Raw genomic sequence first — 18,361 nt, 5'->3', positions numbered from 1 at the left:
CTTACATAAATACTCTTTAAATATTAGCAAACACTTTAATAATAAGGCAGGAAAGGTTAGGTGATGTAAGGAAAAGCAGAGTGGGCTCATGAACTGGGATTCTAATCTGGCTCTTTCTATTAGTTAGAGGCTGAGTTGTTTATGGGAGTTCACCTGCTTATTGCAAAGGTTAAGTTACACAGCATGTGTGAAATATCTGTGTAACTGTAGAGCCACATAGGAATGTGAAAAATAATGCTGTTCATGAGACAGCAATATGAAATCACAGGGCCACATAAACTGGGGTGTGGAAGTCACCTCTCCAAGGTAGGAAAATGTGGTGGGTTGTGAAATGAAACCATGAAAAAGGGCTCACATCTTTTTTTAAAAAAACTTTGGTCCTTAACCCTATACAAGTCTCTACCGGCTACAGATAACCCAACCATTCTAAGGAGGATGGACATACCTCTAACTCGATAGAATGCCACGCCAGGAAGAAAGAGCTGAGTTTGGCAGAACACCTTCCTGGATTGGACACTGTGGTACGAGTTAGACATCCACTTGCCTCCACATCTCCCTAACAGCTTCCGCAGGGAGAAGTGAGTTAGGTCATTTCACCACTGCTTTTTAGTTCAGTTCAAGAATGTCTCACGAGTTCCCACCCATGGGAGTGGGCAGGGCACCCAGGGGCAGTTGCTGTCATGAGTCATAATGGGTGGCTGGGGTTCTCTGCAGAGCATGCAGTGTGCATCTGGGTAATAAAATACCGCACTTGGGCTCTTCCTGGAGGAACAAGCTGGGTTTGACTACCAAGGAGGGCTGCAAAATGGGCCACAAGTTGGAGCCCAATGTTTCCTCCACAGCCACACCGGCATCCATTGAGATCTCTTGCCTCTCGAGTTTTGACAACCTACAAGTGACACTGGCACGCACCTGAGGGCAGGGGCCACCATGCGCGTGGCCCGATTCCCATAAACTTCCACTGAAACTTGAACACAACGAACCTAAAAGTTTGCGGCAGCAAGTTTCTTTGCCAGCGAGTTTACCCTCAGCAATCCGCCTCCAGAAAATGCACTTCACGCGCCGGAAGTGCACTAATCCGCAGCACGTGGGGTAGCCAGGACGCTCTTCACGTGACTAGGCGGGGCCTCAGGAAGCTTGTAGCCAATGGTAGCCTGGAAGGGTGGTGCCTGTGACGCGCCGGACCTATCCCGGAAATGGGGCTGAGGTGGGGGCGGGAAAGGGCGGGGAGGCCGGGGTGTGGAAAGTGTGGCGGCCCCGCCCTGTCTCTTGGAACTACCGCGGCCGCCACCGCTGCCGCTGCCGCCGCCGCCGCTGTAGGGGACCGGCGCGGGTGCGCAGGCGAAAGCAGCTCTTTCTTTGCTGAAAGGTAAAGACATGGGGGAAAAGTGGTGGCGTTGGGACCCGAGCGAGGCAGGGCCGGGAAAGGCGACGGGAGTCCTAACGAGGGAAAGAGGAAGGCTGGATGGGAGAACGGAGGCGAGCGCGGCACTCGCCAGGGCTCAGGCCCGTGCGGGGCCGAGCCGGGCCGAGGATGCCTGCAGGACAAGGGGGCGCCTGAGAGGCCGGGGATACCACGCCGCAGCCGGGGACCGGAGTGCGCGCCAGATGCGCGAGGGCCAGGTGCTGCTGGCCTGGTCATGTTATCCCCATCCTTCGCGCGGACGTGCGGCCTGGGCTGGGTCCCCGCAGTGGGGATCAGGGCGGCGGCGGAGGGCCGGGCGGTGCGGCGCTGTGCGGAAAGGTCGCCGGCTCCGCCTGCGGTGGGACGATGGGGGCCGGGATTTGCTGCTCCCAGCCTGGTGAGCCCCCTGGGCGGGTATCCTCCACCCCCCAGCTCGCTGTCTGCGACTTCCTTCCCCACCTTCCCACCAATGGATGGAAAAGTTTGTGGAGGCCAAGAGTTAGAAAGCGCCCACTGTTCTTGGGTGGGTCTTCTATAGATGCAAAAATAATGGATCCACGATGCTTGGCACGTAACCTGTCCGAAATGAGATTTTTCGTTACCTGATTGCCCATTGTTAAAAAGCAAACAAACTTTTTGCGTAGTTCCCTCCGAAAAGCTACCATCTCCCCAGCCCACCATGGCGGATGAAATTGATTTCACTACTGGAGATGCTGGGGCTTCCAGCACTTACCCTATGCAGTGCTCGGCCCTGCGCAAAAACGGCTTCGTGGTGCTCAAAGGACGACCATGCAAAATAGTGGAGATGTCAACTTCCAAAACTGGAAAACACGGTCATGCCAAGGTAAGTTCCCTTCCAGGTCTGTCTTTACGTTGAGATTTTGATCATTTGTATTACATTACAGAACATGAGATTTCTGTACTTAGAACTTTGTAATAAGCACGTTTTTTTTTTTCTTCCCACTATTACTGGGTGTTCAGCTATCGTTTTGAATACTGAAAGGTAGCATTTCCTTCTTGAGCTCTTATAATGTTTCATTAATTGGGAACTGAAACTTTCCTGAATCCCAGTGAGTCAGAAGATCTGTTCAGTTTACAGATGAGAAACCCAGTTCTAACATAATTCCGAGGAACCTAAGTTCATTTTTCTTGTGCACTCTTATAATTGAATTACTGCACTATATAGGATTTGAGTCTTGATATGTCATGATACCATTTAGTTGTTCACTGCTTCTCAATTTTATGACCGCGACATTTTTTTAAGAAAGTAAAATTAGATGACCTTGAAAGGAGAAATAATCTGCTATAATCAGCATTGGTATTGTGCTCCTGTGTATGTAATGAGTGATATACTTGGCAAAGATTAAACAGGTTTCCTGTTCTCCCTTCTTTGTTAGGTTCACCTTGTTGGAATTGATATTTTCACCGGCAAAAAATATGAAGATATTTGTCCTTCTACTCACAACATGGATGTTCCAAATATTAAGCGAAATGATTATCAAGTAAGTACTAATTTCCTTTAGAATGCTTGTTTCTTAAAGGTGTGAATACATTCTATTATCAATTGTAATTTAACGAAAGGCCGTGGTAGTTTTGTAGACTTTTCTAACCGATTATTAGTAGCCACTTATCTTAGAAATTGGAGAAATAGTTGTATTCAACTCTTGTACCTTATTTAGGATTATTCTAGTTTGCTATTTTTAAAAACATTCTTGCATTTTTAAAAAGTTGAACACTTCTTATTGTTTCACAAACCAAGTAACTGTATGTTGTGACTGAACAAGTTTAGTGCTAATAAGATCACTACCGTCTTTGTTGTAAAATATTTCAATTTTAGATAACTCCTTCCTAGATGTTTTATTTCTTTTCATTTGTCAGACCTAAGACTTTCAAGAAATTAAGAAATTATTGGAATTCATGTTCCACCAACCAACTTTGTGTATTAATGAATATGAGTCAGATTTTGGTCTTCTTAAATAGGGAAATAAGTTAAAAGCCTTAAATATAAAGGATAAAATACATGGTCATTGAATATGGTGAAGAAAATACAAAAACTGTGTAATTGTTTTATTTATATTCAGTGACCATGCTGTGACCTTTTGTTAAATTATAGGTATAAACTTCAAATTTTCGTTCCAATTATACATTTGGGTAGGTCATGTTTAATGATAGCATTTTGTTGTTTGGAGTATTGATAGTAACCAAACCATTGACCTCATAGGATGTGGGAGCTCAGATTAATCATAATTAAAGTCTTTTTTTGAAAGTCTTCAATTTCTATATCTAGCATACCATATATGGAACTCCTTTCTGTTCTTTTTGCATAGTGAAAAATGTGAGTGTGACAGATTTGTTTTATCCAGTTAAATTGATTTCCTTTTATACCTTTTATTGTACTGTATAATTTTTAAAGAATGTTACCATCAACTGTAATTACCCAATGATTTCCTTTTACTCTTTGTCCACATGTAAACATATTTTTACATGGTTTTAATCTAATAAGCAGTTTTATATTTTCACTTTCCCATTTATCATAAATATTTTCTAGGTTGCATCGGAGTCTTCGTAGAAATTTGAATTTTCTTAGTATAATAATAGTTTTTTTTTAGTCAAGCAGGTCTGGGTTTGGATCCAGTTCTATTTTCTAGCTGAATGTTCTTAGATAAATTACACAACCTCTCTGAGCCTCACTCTTTCCATCTCCAAAAGAGAGATAAAAGCATAGAATTTCCTTTTGCCTCAAATGAATTTGTGTTTTCATCCTTAACATGAATGCTTTGAATATTCAGTATTCATAATATTCATTAATATGCATTCAACATAGAATGCTTTTGCCTTTGGGTGTTTCAGAAAGATGGTATCAGTAGTTCAGATAATTACTACTGTGATCAATTTAGCCAATCATTGATTAGAGCTCAAGAGTTAACGTAAAGGAAAAATTTGATTTGGGTTTTGTTTTGGGATGTAGCAGGGCCCGGACTAGGGTGAGGGGTATAGGTTAGGGAGCCCCCTAAACTAGAGTACAAAATTTTAAATAAAGATAGGACCAGAAACAATGCCAAGCTATGTAGGAGCCTAAGGCAAAAGGAAAAATCAATAATTGTGATTCTGTCTTTCTTTAAAATTTTGATATTTTATTCATTATGGAATTTTTATCCTAATTCTATTTTTAAAAAGTATTTCATTAAAATATTTATCTGATCACTGATGGTTCTTTTTGGTGCCACCTTAAATTTTACACCCGAGGCAAGTGCTTCACTTGCTTCCCTCCAGTCCCAGCCTGTGGTGTATAGTTTGTACTGCAGAGTGGGTGAAAGAGTGACTCAAACCAGGCAGTCTGGGTCCACATTCTTGCTTCGGCTTTATCTGTGTGACCTCGGTTGGCAAGTTACTTAACCTCTTGCGTTCCTTTCCTTATTTATAAAATGGGGATAAGAATCATAAACAACTCATGGCATCATTGTGAGGTTTAATTAGTTAATACTTAGAACAGGGCCTTACATAGTAAATACTCAGTGATCACATCCCTTCATTATCAAGTCACCGTAGAATACTCACATCTGCTCATTTAAAATAATTAGCTCTGTGAGCCTTTCCAGTTATATTTATTGTGCTATGGTTGTCTTCACTCACCTAGCCAAGTGCCTTGATTAAATTCCTACTTTTCTTATTATTTGGCAACATGAAGTCCTTTGTATTTGCTTTTTTCAGTATTTCAAGTGCCAGTTTGGCAGTCAGCTAAAATGAATATACATACACACACACACACACACACACATACACATATATGTTTGTGTAAATTAAAAAGTAAATCTTTGTTTAGGAATATTTGCAATTTCAATTTTGTATATTTTAAAATAAGTTCAGAATAAAAGAAAAATTGTCTCCTGACTTCCAGATGATGTAGCTAGGATTAGAATTGCTAATTTCCATTACTCCTCCCAAAAGTAGTTATGGTTCTCTGGGCCTCAGTGGTGGTATAAAATGCAAATATATCCAGTTACTCGGGAATCCCCAAATTTTTAAATATAGAAACTCTTATTTTGGCATTTATTAAAGTTTTACCTGTCATTTGAAAACCATATTTCAGAAGGAAAGCTAATAACTACGGGATATGTTTAAGAATACAGAGGGTGCAGAAAAAATGTATATACATTTTAAGAAAGGAAAAAAGTATTAAAATTGTAATAATATATACTGATAACAAAAGGTGATTACAAGTCACGTTTAGCTTTTGCAATTGTAAGAGGTGCTCAAAGTGGTACCCATCAGCGTCCAGACACTTCTGATTACGGCGAACTACTGCTTGAGCAACGTTGACCAGTATCTACTTGTATACATTTTATTGGCACCCCCGATATATTGTGGACCTTTGGATTATTGGTGAATTGCCAAACCTATGAATATGAAATCCTAGTATATTCTTCAAATAAGTGGTATGCCTTTTGGATATTGGAATATGTGAGTTAAACTTTGTTGTTGTAACTTTAAAAAAGAACAGCAACAAAGAAGATAATGATGCTATCAGTTCCTTGGGGTTAAAGTCTTTTTATAATTTTCACCTGTTCTGTGGAATGTTTGTTCCCTGGTAGAAGTCTTTCTTTGGGAGTAACACATTTCTAAACCAGAAGGTATTGTAGTGACAAGAAGCAACTATTTTGCTCTAGTGCCAGTAAGGGTAATGGTGAGAAGAGCCACAACCTCTGTTTCCTAGGTGTATATATTCTACCTATGGGAGTAATAGTACCATGTACTGAAATATATTGCAAACTATAGAGCAGCAGCTAGGCCCACAGACTATCAGCCAGCAGGTGGCAGAAATGACACCTTCAATAGGCCAATCCACACAGGCAAGCTGTTTTAGAATGATGGAGTGCATGGACCCGTGAATTCTCTGAGCATGGTCCTGTTACCTTTTGATTTTGCCTGTCAAATGAGGGTTTTACTCAGAAATGATCCCATGTGCAATACTGACAGGAATGTGGCATTCTATAAATCCACAGATGAGCTTTTAGCAGAAGCACTGCAGGCTGGGGAGACAAATCCATCTGTAGAGTAAGAAATCTAATGCAGGGTGGTGAACACGCTATGTGAGATATAGATAATGTATTACAGAATTGTACACCTGAAATCTATGTAATTTCACTAACAATTGTCACCCCAATAAGCTTTAATTTAAAAAAAAAAGAAAACATTAAAATTTCTTTCCAATGTTAAAATTTTTTTTTTTTTAGAAAGAATCTAATGCATTGAGTATAAATTGCTGCTGCCTCTTCCATGATGGAAGGGATACAGTGTTACCAGGTGGCCGACTTTAACCTCTGGGGAATGGTGCCATATCAAGGACTTTGTATCGGTCTCTGCTGTGAGGTACTCAGTAGTGGCTTTAGTCAAATCAGCTTTGGTGAGAGAAAGTCTGTGTCACTGAGCCCATGCCACCATGGCCGCTTTCTTCATAGGCCAATTGAGCAAGGACTGGGAAGACTACAAAAAGAAGCTGAAAGATATTCACACAATCATCTTGTCCACCTAATTATCTGCCTTCTCTGTAGCAGAACCCCTCTAGAAAGCATTCATATGGGCACATTATTTGGAGAAGTCCTTCCACATACCACTTCCCCACACCTACATAATTGTCACCAATTTTTCTGTATTGTTCTTTCAGTGACCTTGACCTTCCACCCAAACTCTTAGGCATTGCCCATAATCAGTGTAAATCCAAACCTCTGGTTCTCTCTTTTACATCTATTGCATGAAGTTCTTACCTCCACTGTCTTTCAGGGCCACCTCTGAAGTTTCATCAGACCATGCATAACCATCTAGGAAGTATTCGGATTTTTTCTCTTTTTTCAGTCAGCAGGTCATAGGGGCACTTCCTATAAAGCCATTGGTATAAATTGAGGGAGAAGTTGTTGGTGTAGCAGAAAAAGGTGCTTTCTCAGTCTGAGCTACTTCTCATACAACTTGTTTGTGCCTTTAGGACCTGCTCAAGTTGATCTCATATATGCTACTTCCACTTGATGATGGAGTGCGGCTGTGCATACCCAACTTCATGGCTTGGTGGGTCAGAAGATGGCGCCAGTTGACCATAGTGTTATTTGCTTAGCTTTTATAATAACGATGATGAAGCATCAGGTCTGTACCACGGACCAGCAGCTCCAAAGAAGTAGCCTGACAGCCTGGGGGAAGAGGAAAAGGAAGAAAGAAAGGAAGAGGGCCTTACAAGTCTGATAGTTTGAAATAGCTTGAGGAATGAAATTAAAGTCAGAAATTAGGGCTGAGAAGGCACCTAGAGTGATGATATGCCTTCTCCAGCTTTCTGGTATAGACCAATAATAGAAATACAGGCAAAAAAAAAAAAAGTTTCTCCATAATTCCTCCTTTTCAATGTTCTTTCTTACTCTGACCACATCATGGACAGAATTTGTGGTCATTACCCTCCCCACATCCTTCCTTGTAGTTCATGCTTTGCTTCTTCAGCTCCCTGGGGCTCCAACCATTTAGTAGCTACAGTGCTTTTTCTAGAATTCTGACATACCAAAACATTTTTCTTTTTCACTTTTTATTGTGGAAAATTTTAAAATGTAATGACCCACATATACCCATCATTCAGCTTCAGTAATTATCAACACATAGCCAGTCTTATTTCATCTCTACCCCACCACCTATCTTTAGTTCCATTACCCTCTACCTCTTGATTATTTTGAAGCTAATATCAGATATTATATCGTTTATCATTTCATCTGAAAATACTTTGTTATACATTTCTAAAGGATAAGAACTTTAAATATAGCCAATCAATATCTACATTTCCTATTTTGTTTTGTTTTTTTTGCTGTTTGGATGTGATAGCTATTGTTTTTGTTTTATAGTTCGTCTAAATCAGGACCTAAATAAAATCCACACATTGAAATTGGTTGGTGCATCTCAAATTTATTTTAATCTGTAGGTTCTCCTGTCTCGTGCTGGAGTTCTCTTCTTCTCTCTCTTCCCTCCACCTCTCCCTCTTCACTTTTTTGATAAAGAAACTATATCATTTATTCTGTAGACTTTCCACAATCCGTATTTTGGTAATTGCATTTCCTTGTTGTTTAACATATTCCTCTGTCCCATATATATCCTGAAAATTGATAATTGGATGTAGAGGCTTAATCAAATATAGTTTAGATTTTTATTTTTTTCCTTTTCTTTCTTTAATACAAACTACTCCATAGTTGATGTTTTATGCAACCATCAGGTAAATAAGTCTGATTGTTTCTCTTTTTGTGATGTTATTAGATACGTGATAATTGCTTCAACCCATTAATTCATTAGGGAGACAAAATAATCTGTCATTCCTTTTTGTTAGCCAGAACACTTCTATGAAGAGAAACTTCCCTTCATCATTTTTTGTTTGTTTACCGTGTAGTACAATGTATAACAGTAAAAGCAGTATAAATACTTGATTCTTTCCCTTTCATTACCAGTTTTCAAAATGAGTTGGTTCCCTAGTATTCACTGAAGATGACCAATCAAATGTTTTTTTCCACTATGAACTTTAACCATATTTGCATTTCAATCCATTGTAGTTATTATACTTATCGATTGTCAAATCGTCCTATCTTTGGCTGGGGGATCTTATTCAGGTTAGCTCCAGATTATCTTTAGTATGGGCCTAGTGGTCTTTGATTGCACCATGCTTTCTAGTGCAACAGCTGGCTCCAGGTTCATCTTGTATACTTCCTACTCTGGACCTGGAATTATTCATTTTTCCAAAGAGGCCTATGGAGAGAAATAGTGCCTATGGAGAGAAATAGTACCTATGGGAGAAATAACACCATACATTGGATGCTTTTAGTAGGAAATAATAGATACCACATTCTGATACCAGTATTTTGGGGGTATAATAAATTTCATTTGTCAGTCAGCAGCATAATACACCACTGCATGCCTAACACCTTTGTTACAAGTTTTCTGACCCTGCCCTCTCCCATCGCCCTGCTTGCTAATAACAAATGATTACATATTCTCTCTACAAGAAAAGGAAAAAAATTATTCGAAAGCATCTTAAAGTTATCAAATGAGTAGATGTGTTTAAAGATGAAGGAAGGAAATACTTAAAATTGACTTATAACTGTCTCCTCACCATGCTCTCCTTCTAACTCTTTAGTCAGGGCTTTGAGAAAAGATGAAAAAAAATTGCACAAAAAATATGCTTAATACTCAGCAATAATGCCGTTCGCTTTCATTTATTTATTTATTTTTAATTACAAAAGGGATAATGGTATACCTTTAAGAGTGGAAAAATCTGGCAGACACTCCCTTAGCCAAGTGATCAAAGTTAATATCACAAATCATAGCACAAATTGACATAATTTGTCTCTTGATATGATACTCTGATCACTTATGTAGTGTCCCCCCCAAAAATAATAAGGAAGCAATTAGACAAACCCAAAATGAGGAGCATTCTGTAATAAAGTGAACCTGTGCTCTTCAAAAATGTCAATGTTATGAAAGACAAAGGGTGAGGAACTGTTCGATTTAAGAGACTAAACTGACATGACAGCCAAAGAAATACATACAAGGTGTGTTTCTGGAGGTGGGATGAAAACATTGCTTTCAAAGACAATATTGGGACAACTGGCAAATTTACATATTGAAAAATACTGTAGCCATATTGAATTTCCTGATTTTTGAAAAATATACTGGTTATATAAGAGTAAGTCCTTGTTCTTAGGAAAAATACACTGAAGTATTTGTTGCTAGAGTCATGATGTATGAAACTTACTCTCAAATGGTTCAGTAAAAATAAAAGAATAAAAATGTGTGTGATACGTATTTTATATAGCCCATATATACAGAGAGAAAAATATGCATAGCACATGTGGTTAAATGTTAACAATGAATGAATCTAGGTAAAAGATAGGGGATTTCATTGCATTATTTTTTAATTTTTCTGTATATCTGAAAATTTTTAAATAATTCAAGAAAGATCAAATAATTCACTTTCGTCATTTAATTTTGTTTTCTATGTTTAGTTTCATTTTTGAAAATTTTAATTTTATTTCATAAAGCAATTTATTTTAATAAGATGTTTAACATACATAAATACATTTTTACAAGATGTTTTATACTATATCTATACATTTTTATATTTGAAATGCTTTATATTTCATCCCAGAGTTTATTTTATAAACTCTTAACTCAAAAAACAAAGTACCACGGCAGCTGGATAGATCAGTTGGTTCAAGTGCGAGCTCCTAGCAGCAGGGTTGCCAGTTCGATTCCCAGGTGGACCAGTGAGCTGCGCCCTCCACAACTAGATTGAAGGACAAAGACTTGGAGCTGATGAGTCCTGGAAAAACACACTGTTCCCCGATATTCCCCAATAAAAATTTTTTTTAAAAAGTACCATCATTATATAAATAAATATCAAAATACCAGTATTACTATTTGGCTTCTATGTTTCAGTCACCAATGGCACTGGGGACCTTGAAATAGACAAGTTTCACTTCTGGTAAAAGAGCCAAAATCAGAAAAATCTGCCGTGTGAGCCTGTAGTTAATCATTTAAAAATTATACTACTGCATCAACCTCCTTGCTCCTCACTCCTCTCCCAACAACCTCACAAACATTTAAGGGACATAAAGGTTAATTAAAAGTGTGGTTGCTTTGTAGGGTAATTTTTTTGTTTGTTTTTGAGATTTTAGACGTGCACAAAACTGAAATCTGTGGTAGTTGGGGTTCCTGTGGAAAGCCATAGCCAGATTTGGCAGTGCCGTAGAGGAGAGATCTGAAACTCGCCCCTGCGGTGTGCCTGTGTTGTATCATATGGTTAAAGGGGTTCCAGGACCATGTCTTTGACCCCTTTTGTGTATGTCAGTGTTAACATCTGGTATCCTGGATGATTGCCTTCTGTAAAACCTGTTAGAACTCTAGGAACACTGATGGTATACATGCTTTTAGAATACATGAATGCGGCCTGCCTGTTTCCTCATGCCTATAACAAAAATTCAATTCTATCAGAACTGTGCCTTTTGTAAATTAGGTTGATGACTGGATTTGTTTCATTTTGTCATCAGCAAGCTAGTGTTTGTCTTTTTTAAAAAATCTAGTGCTGTTAGCAGTAAGTTGGAGACTAAAAAGTTTCTACTTTGTTCATAATGAAATTATAAATCATTGTTTGCAATCATGAAAAATTGAAAATAACCTTTATGCCCATTAATTGGAAAATGGTTAAATCAATTACAGTGTGTCTATGTAATTGTAAAGTGGTGAAAGAGACAAAAGTTGGTCCATATTTTCCAATTTGGAAAGATTTCTAAGACATGTTATTAAGTGAAAACTTGCTGAAAAATACTTACACTATTTTTTTAAATAACTATATTTGTATTTTGTACATAAATGTAAATGCTTCAGGATACACTATAAAGAAGCCAAAACTTGAATAATGCAGAGACTTGGGGGAGGAGAGATGCAGGGCAGAATGAACTTATGCTTTTAGTCTATATATATTTTATACTTTTGTATGTCTAGCATTTTTAAGCACCAATAATATATTAATGTATTACCGTGTACTTATATTAATGAATGTATATTTCAATTTAACTATGTAAGTATTACAAAGTAATGGGTATAATCTAATCAATGCAAATGATGTAATTTCTTTTAATAGCTGATATGCATTCAGGATGGTTACCTTTCCCTGCTGACAGAAACTGGTGAAGTTCGTGAGGATCTTAAGCTGCCAGAAGGTGAACTAGGCAAAGAAATAGAAGGAAAATACAATGCAGGTGAAGATGTACAGGTAAAGACCTATGGGAAGATTTTTTTAAAACTATTTTATAAAAATTTGGCTTAAACTAGTTACATAAAATACTATATATGAAGTGTAGCTCTTAATACTCCTGAAATTCTGAAAAGGATCTCCATAAGGCAGTTTTCCTATAATATCCTTAGAGACCCATCACTAAAGAAATTATAAAAGTTCATTTTTTGCTACATAGACACAATTAGCCTCAAAGGTGTTTTGAAGATCAATATCTGAGCTACTCTTCTGAGTACGAAAAATGATGCTATGGGAATATGAGTACATAACACCTAATAAGTATTGAAACATTTATAGCCCTTATTCTGCCTGTTTCCTGAAGTTGTCTTGAAAACTACAATTTGAGAAATTTCACTTTAGGAAACTAGATTATTTGGTCTTGGAATACCTCTTTCCAAAGTCAATATGTATAAAATATCCACAAATATACAATATATAATGAATTAAATACATGCATATCTGAATATCTTTTGCTTGCATTTTTCCCTTCTAGGTTTCTGTCATGTGTGCAATGAGTGAAGAATATGCTGTAGCCATAAAGCCCTGCAAATAGATGGGAACACCAAGCATGAGCAAACCATTTAGGTCTGGATCAACTGCAGATCTAAAGTTTGGTTCTAAGTTGTCACCAAAGCTATGGCCTTCATAAGCAACCTCATTTATTTTTTATTTGTTTTCAAATTGTGCTGAGTTCGTTTTGCAGGCAGTTGGTAATTTAAAAAAATAATCAAGATGTATAATTCATTTTTTTTTTAAATTTTGTAGCTGTTTTCCCTATAACATTCCTGTGTTTTTCAGTATGTGAGTCTAAGAAACAGACAAGGTAGCTTCAGCAGATATGATTTGTCTGAGCAAATCATTCTAGAATGAATTAAATGATAAATAAACCAGGGTTTAAAATCAAACAATGTAGCATCTAGTGGTATTGAAGTACCACATTTAAGTTGAATTGCTCTGTGTTAATTTCAGATTTAATGTCATAGAGTAAGTAGATTATGGATTGGAGCTTTCACAGTTTCAGCCTGTGTGTGGCAAGCACAGATACTTAAAAATGTTATCAAAAAGTGTCAGTTTTGTGTAGCCACCTGTATTAGGTTGGTCATACTCTTTGCCAAATCGCTGGCCGACTTAATATAACCTTATACACAAGGTGTGACAATTAAGTTCGTGAACTCATCCTAGAAAAAGTGCTACATACCTCATTGCTGAATATCACTATGGTCACCTTCGAAGTACTCCCCTTGGGAAGCTATGCACTGACACCAGTGCCTAGTCCACCCTTCAAAGCAATTTTGGAACTCTTTTTCTGGAATGGCCATCAGAGCTGTCATCATAGGTCATCAGAGCTGACATTCAGGACCCTTGATGTCCTGAATGTCATCAAAATGTCTCCCTTTCAATGTTTCCTTTATCTTCCGGTAAAGAAAGAAGTCATTGGGGCCAGATCAGGTGAGTAGGGTGGGTGTTCCAGTTCAGTTATTTGTTTACTGGCTAAAAACTCCCTCACAGACAGTGCCGTGTGAGCTGGTGCGTTGTCATGATGCAAGAGCCATAAATTGTTGGCAAAAAGTTCAGGTCATCTGACTTTTTCATGCAGCCTTTTCAACACTTCCAAATAGTAAACTTGGATAACTGTTTGTCCAGTTAGTACAAATTCATAATGAATAATCCCTCTGATAAAAAAAGTTAGCAACATCATTGCATGAAGTTTGCGAACTTAATTGTCAGACTTAGTATGGTGATTTTCCTATCTGCTTATGGTTGACAGAGGCATTAAACTGTTGGGTGACTATTAGCAAGTTATACTGTAAAGTGGACACAAGGGACAGTGGCAAAGGGTGTTGGCTAAAGCTATAGGTTTTTATTTGAGACCTTTGTAATCAGCATAAAAATAGAAAGTTTTTTTCTAGTTGTACTTTTGCTTTTAACTTTGTGTTCTCTCCCTCTAAAGGAGTGACCTGCTTTATGGGATATTATGCAGTGCTTTTATCAATTATTTTGCTAAATTCTTCTATCAATTATATTGATAAATTATGTTGATAAATGTTGATATTTACAGTAGTTGCTCCTTTCCAACCATTTGTAAATAGACTTTTTTGACATCAGAGTATTTGGCAGACAAAATCTAGAAATTCTTCAAATTGATGTGTAACATTTGTTAAATTTATGTACATTTTTTTCTAAAGTGAAATGAAAGTTAATTATGGAAGAAAAGTTACTTTATGTGATAATCATTATTTAACTTAAGAAGTACATATATGTATTTTTTCTGATTGTCATGTGACTTAATTCAGTTACTTGAGTGAAATATAACTAGGAAAGAATTCTATAAACTAATTTATTTTAAAAAGTGTTTTAGGTGACTTTCCTACATTTCTATTTAGGCTTTTAGATCATATATACCTTATTTCCGAATTCTAAACATTGTCACAGGGTTTATGAGGACCTTTGACTCAATAACGATTATATTGGTGTGAAACATAGAACAGTTACTATTTCAGTAATACTTTCATTCTCCAAGACTGATTATGAGACCTCTCCCATCATGCCTTGACTTATACAAGACCTTTATTCCTATCATCTGGACGAGAACATATATGATGCTGTAACTGATCTAATCAGTGACTGGAAATAGGATTAGGAACTGAAGTTCCCAAAGTTTTAATTACTTAATTTGCTCGTACTTTTAAATCTTAGCATCAGCAAACGCATTTGGAGAAGAAGCAACATTCTTTAAGGAAATGCAAGGAGAATTCTAAAGCACAAGAAATATTGAGGTTGTAGTTAATCATTTTTAGTGTAACATTTTAGCTTTTGCCCATCTAAAGCACAGTTAGGAATTAGGCTAAATTCTTTCCAGTATTCCATCTAAGTGTCTACTACATACTACTTCAGTTTTTTTTACTACTTTATAATGTGTGTCTTACTTGCTACTGGTTGGCATTGTTACCCACAGGAATTCCAGAAAGTTGTTAATCTGTGCTGCTTGCTGGTCATGCATATGACTCCAGTTAACCATGCTAGTATTCTGGTTTAGTATTAATTCTGGATCAGCATGCCCTTATTCTTCCTAACCTATCAAATTCACATAAATATATTTTCAATTGCGAGGTAAGTGTATATAAATTATAATAATGCATTGCTGTCTTCATACCTTGAATGGCAAAAGCTATTTATGCATAAATATTTCATTTTAAGTACTACAATAAAGTGTAAATACTCTTCTGGAATATAAGTGTAGATTTTAAAGATACGGGACTGCTTGTTTATTTTCACATAAGTCAGTACATGTTTCTCTAGAACAAAATATTTCATTTAGTAAAGCTTTATAAATTGTATTAAAAAGAAGCAGGGAAACATATTTTTAACGTAAAACAGAAGTGACTTCATTTTTTTTTTTGACATCAGAAATGTTAATATTTGATTCCTAGAATTTGTTGTACTTGTTTTTAGCAAATGTTAAGTATCACAAGTTACCATGTATATAGAATGTAGATTGTCATGTTGATAGAGTATACAGTGATACACCACTTTTGTCTGTAGGCATTTCACCAATTAATACACAATATTATATTAACAAGTGGAATATGTGTTTCTTTCTAGAATAACATGCTTTATTTTTACTGTGAAGACTTGTTATACTTTATTTGCTACAAAATTGTATACCCTCTGAAATAGATCAAATCATTGCTACTTTGACTTAGTATTTGCATAGCATTTGCAACATAATTATGTTTTCTTTCATGCTCCCCTCCAAGGGCTGTCAGTCACTTGAAATTGTTGTTAACCTAGCTCTTGACTCTATTTCCATTGATAATATAAAATTCAATACCAATGCTTTATAACAATTACCAAAACTCTCCTACAGCCAGAGCATGGTATCTTTACTAGGAGATGCTGCAATAAAATGTTTAGGCTATAAAATTTGAGGACACTGTTTTCCTTTATAGCACAATGTGTGTGCATGTGCACACACAGCTTTGTATGTTCTTTTTACAAAGTCCTTCTAACTCTTACAAGTACTGTAGTATGGTAGTGCCTCAAATGTTGGTAACGTTTTTTTTAGTTTACAACTTTTCCAGAATTTGTTTTTATACTTTAAAGTTTCTCAATTAGATTATTTCTAGTTGAGCTGTAATTTGAATGCATTGTTCTCAGGGCTGCTTGTGCAAAGATCTGAAGTTTCGTTATTTTAAAGCTAACTGCCTGAAAGTATAGTGCAGTTTTCCCAAATTATAATACATACAAATAAAAAATCCTTAATATCAACATACTTAAATTATATGGAAAGTATTGGAGAAAAATTGGGACATTGTTAACACCTATACTGGAATCTTGCCATATTTTTTTCATTTTAGAATAGAATTTGATAGTCTTAAAACCCTATCCTTAGTGATATATCTGAAAGCATTCCTTTAGCATTGACCCCAAAGATAGTTTCAGAGCCAGACATTGATGTAGTGGTTCTCAAACATATTTAGGGACAACAGCGAAATTCATAATGCTCTTTTGGGTACATTAAAATGTTTACATATTGAATTCTATAATATGAACTAGGAACAGATTTACCATGAGAAAATATGGCTCTTAAGAAGTGTAAGAACAAACTATAGGCATATTTCCATAAATAGTATAATATATTGAACTGATAAACAGTTTAAAATTTTCTAATATCATTTAGGCATAATATTTCACAGTTTACAAGCCTTCTTTCTCCTAGCATTCAGACAAGTAGGCAACAAAGGCTTAAGAAAAAATTATTGTGAAAAATCTTAAAATCAAGAGAATTCAATATATTAACTTTAATTAAATTAGTTTTTTCTGAATTGGTTATATGTCATTATTCGATTTTAGCAGGGAACATTTGGATTTGACTTATGGAACACATGTTCTGTGGGTACATGGCTTGAAGTCACTATATAATTTAATATTTTTCCATTAACTATCTGAACATCAGCTTAACTACCAAGTGAAGTCAAGTGCCTGAAAAGTGCTGTATACATTTAATTAGCACGTTTTCCTTATGTGAAAGATGCGTCTTATAGCAATGCATATCAGGCTTTTACCTGCTAGAAACATACTTGCTGCCAAGCTTTACCATCTACCACTATTCCTCTCTCCTTAGTACAGGTTGAAACCTATTTTACAATTGAAAGATAATTTCTTTTATTTATGTGAAATCCCTAAAACTATTTCTTGGTATTGCTAGACTTAGGTTTATCTTAGTTCAGGATTGTACTTTTTAAAAGCTCTGGACACTAAACTATATTCAGTGATGACTGTACAGCTTGTCATAAGTCATAGTTGTGACCTTTCTTGAGAGGAATTCTTTATGGTGGTTAATATCTAATATAAATAAGCACGTGTGCTCGTTACAAAGTAATGCAAATTACTAGTTCTAAACTAGAATAATGAAAATGACTAGTTCTATACTATTATGTACTTTTGTCCTCCTCTCCAAACAAGAAATAGTTGAAACAGCGTTGTCTAATCCAATGGCAGTTTATTAGTAATACATTTTATTTGTCTTAGGTGTAGAAGAACTCTTGCTTTTACCTGCAGAGACTCATATTTTAGCTAAAATGTTAAAATTGTAAGATATGTATTATGGGTATTATAATTGTGCATTTTACATTTCAAAAATGGATAAAATCCAAATGTTAAGTCTTTGGCTATACTAAAGATATTGTTAACATCCTTTAAAATGTAATGATAAACTTATCAATTATAACTTTTTGTTATGTTAAAATATATTTGTTAACTTCATCAGTTATATTAGATAAAAATAAAGTTAATTTAATAGCTTGCACTATTCTTGTATATATACATTTCTAGAAACATTTTCATACTAGAAAGTCATATGAATTTATAAGTATATCACTGTTAAGAGAAAGTGTAACATTTGTTTTTATTGTGTTTTTATATTCTAGGTCCTTACCAGAGTTGACTTAGCTTTATGGTTGGGAATGCTTATTTCTAAGTTTTAGTTCCAGATTTAGGTCCAATGCTGTTTTATTTTTAAATTTTAGTAGCTTTTCAAATATGTCAGATAGTCACATAATTTAATATTCTACAGATACAAGAGTAAAAATACTTTCCCTTCTTCATCCTCTTCCTGTGCATCCTTCTAGACATTAATGCAAGAGAAC

General features: G+C 36.2%; 1 protein-coding gene across 1 annotated transcript; it reads left to right on the top strand.

Annotated features, from left to right (window-relative positions):
• The first annotated feature begins 1,212 nt into the window (after window positions 1-1,212).
• EIF5A2 (eukaryotic translation initiation factor 5A2) lies at window positions 1,213-18,021 on the top strand. The gene is made up of 5 exons (XM_019735278.2): window positions 1,213-1,369; window positions 2,050-2,249; window positions 2,803-2,907; window positions 12,060-12,191; window positions 12,706-18,021. The coding sequence occupies exons 2-5, from the start codon at window positions 2,085-2,087 to the stop codon at window positions 12,763-12,765; spliced, it is 462 nt and encodes a 153-aa protein (XP_019590837.1). The 5' UTR covers window positions 1,213-1,369; window positions 2,050-2,084; the 3' UTR covers window positions 12,766-18,021.
• The last annotated feature ends 340 nt before the right edge of the window (window positions 18,022-18,361 follow it).

This window comes from Rhinolophus sinicus, linkage group LG01, assembly GCF_036562045.2.
Source record: "Rhinolophus sinicus isolate RSC01 linkage group LG01, ASM3656204v1, whole genome shotgun sequence".
Classification (NCBI taxonomy): domain Eukaryota; kingdom Metazoa; phylum Chordata; class Mammalia; order Chiroptera; family Rhinolophidae; genus Rhinolophus; species Rhinolophus sinicus.
The sequence above is the reverse complement of the archived record's forward strand: the minus strand, read 5'-3'. Positions and strand labels throughout refer to the sequence as shown.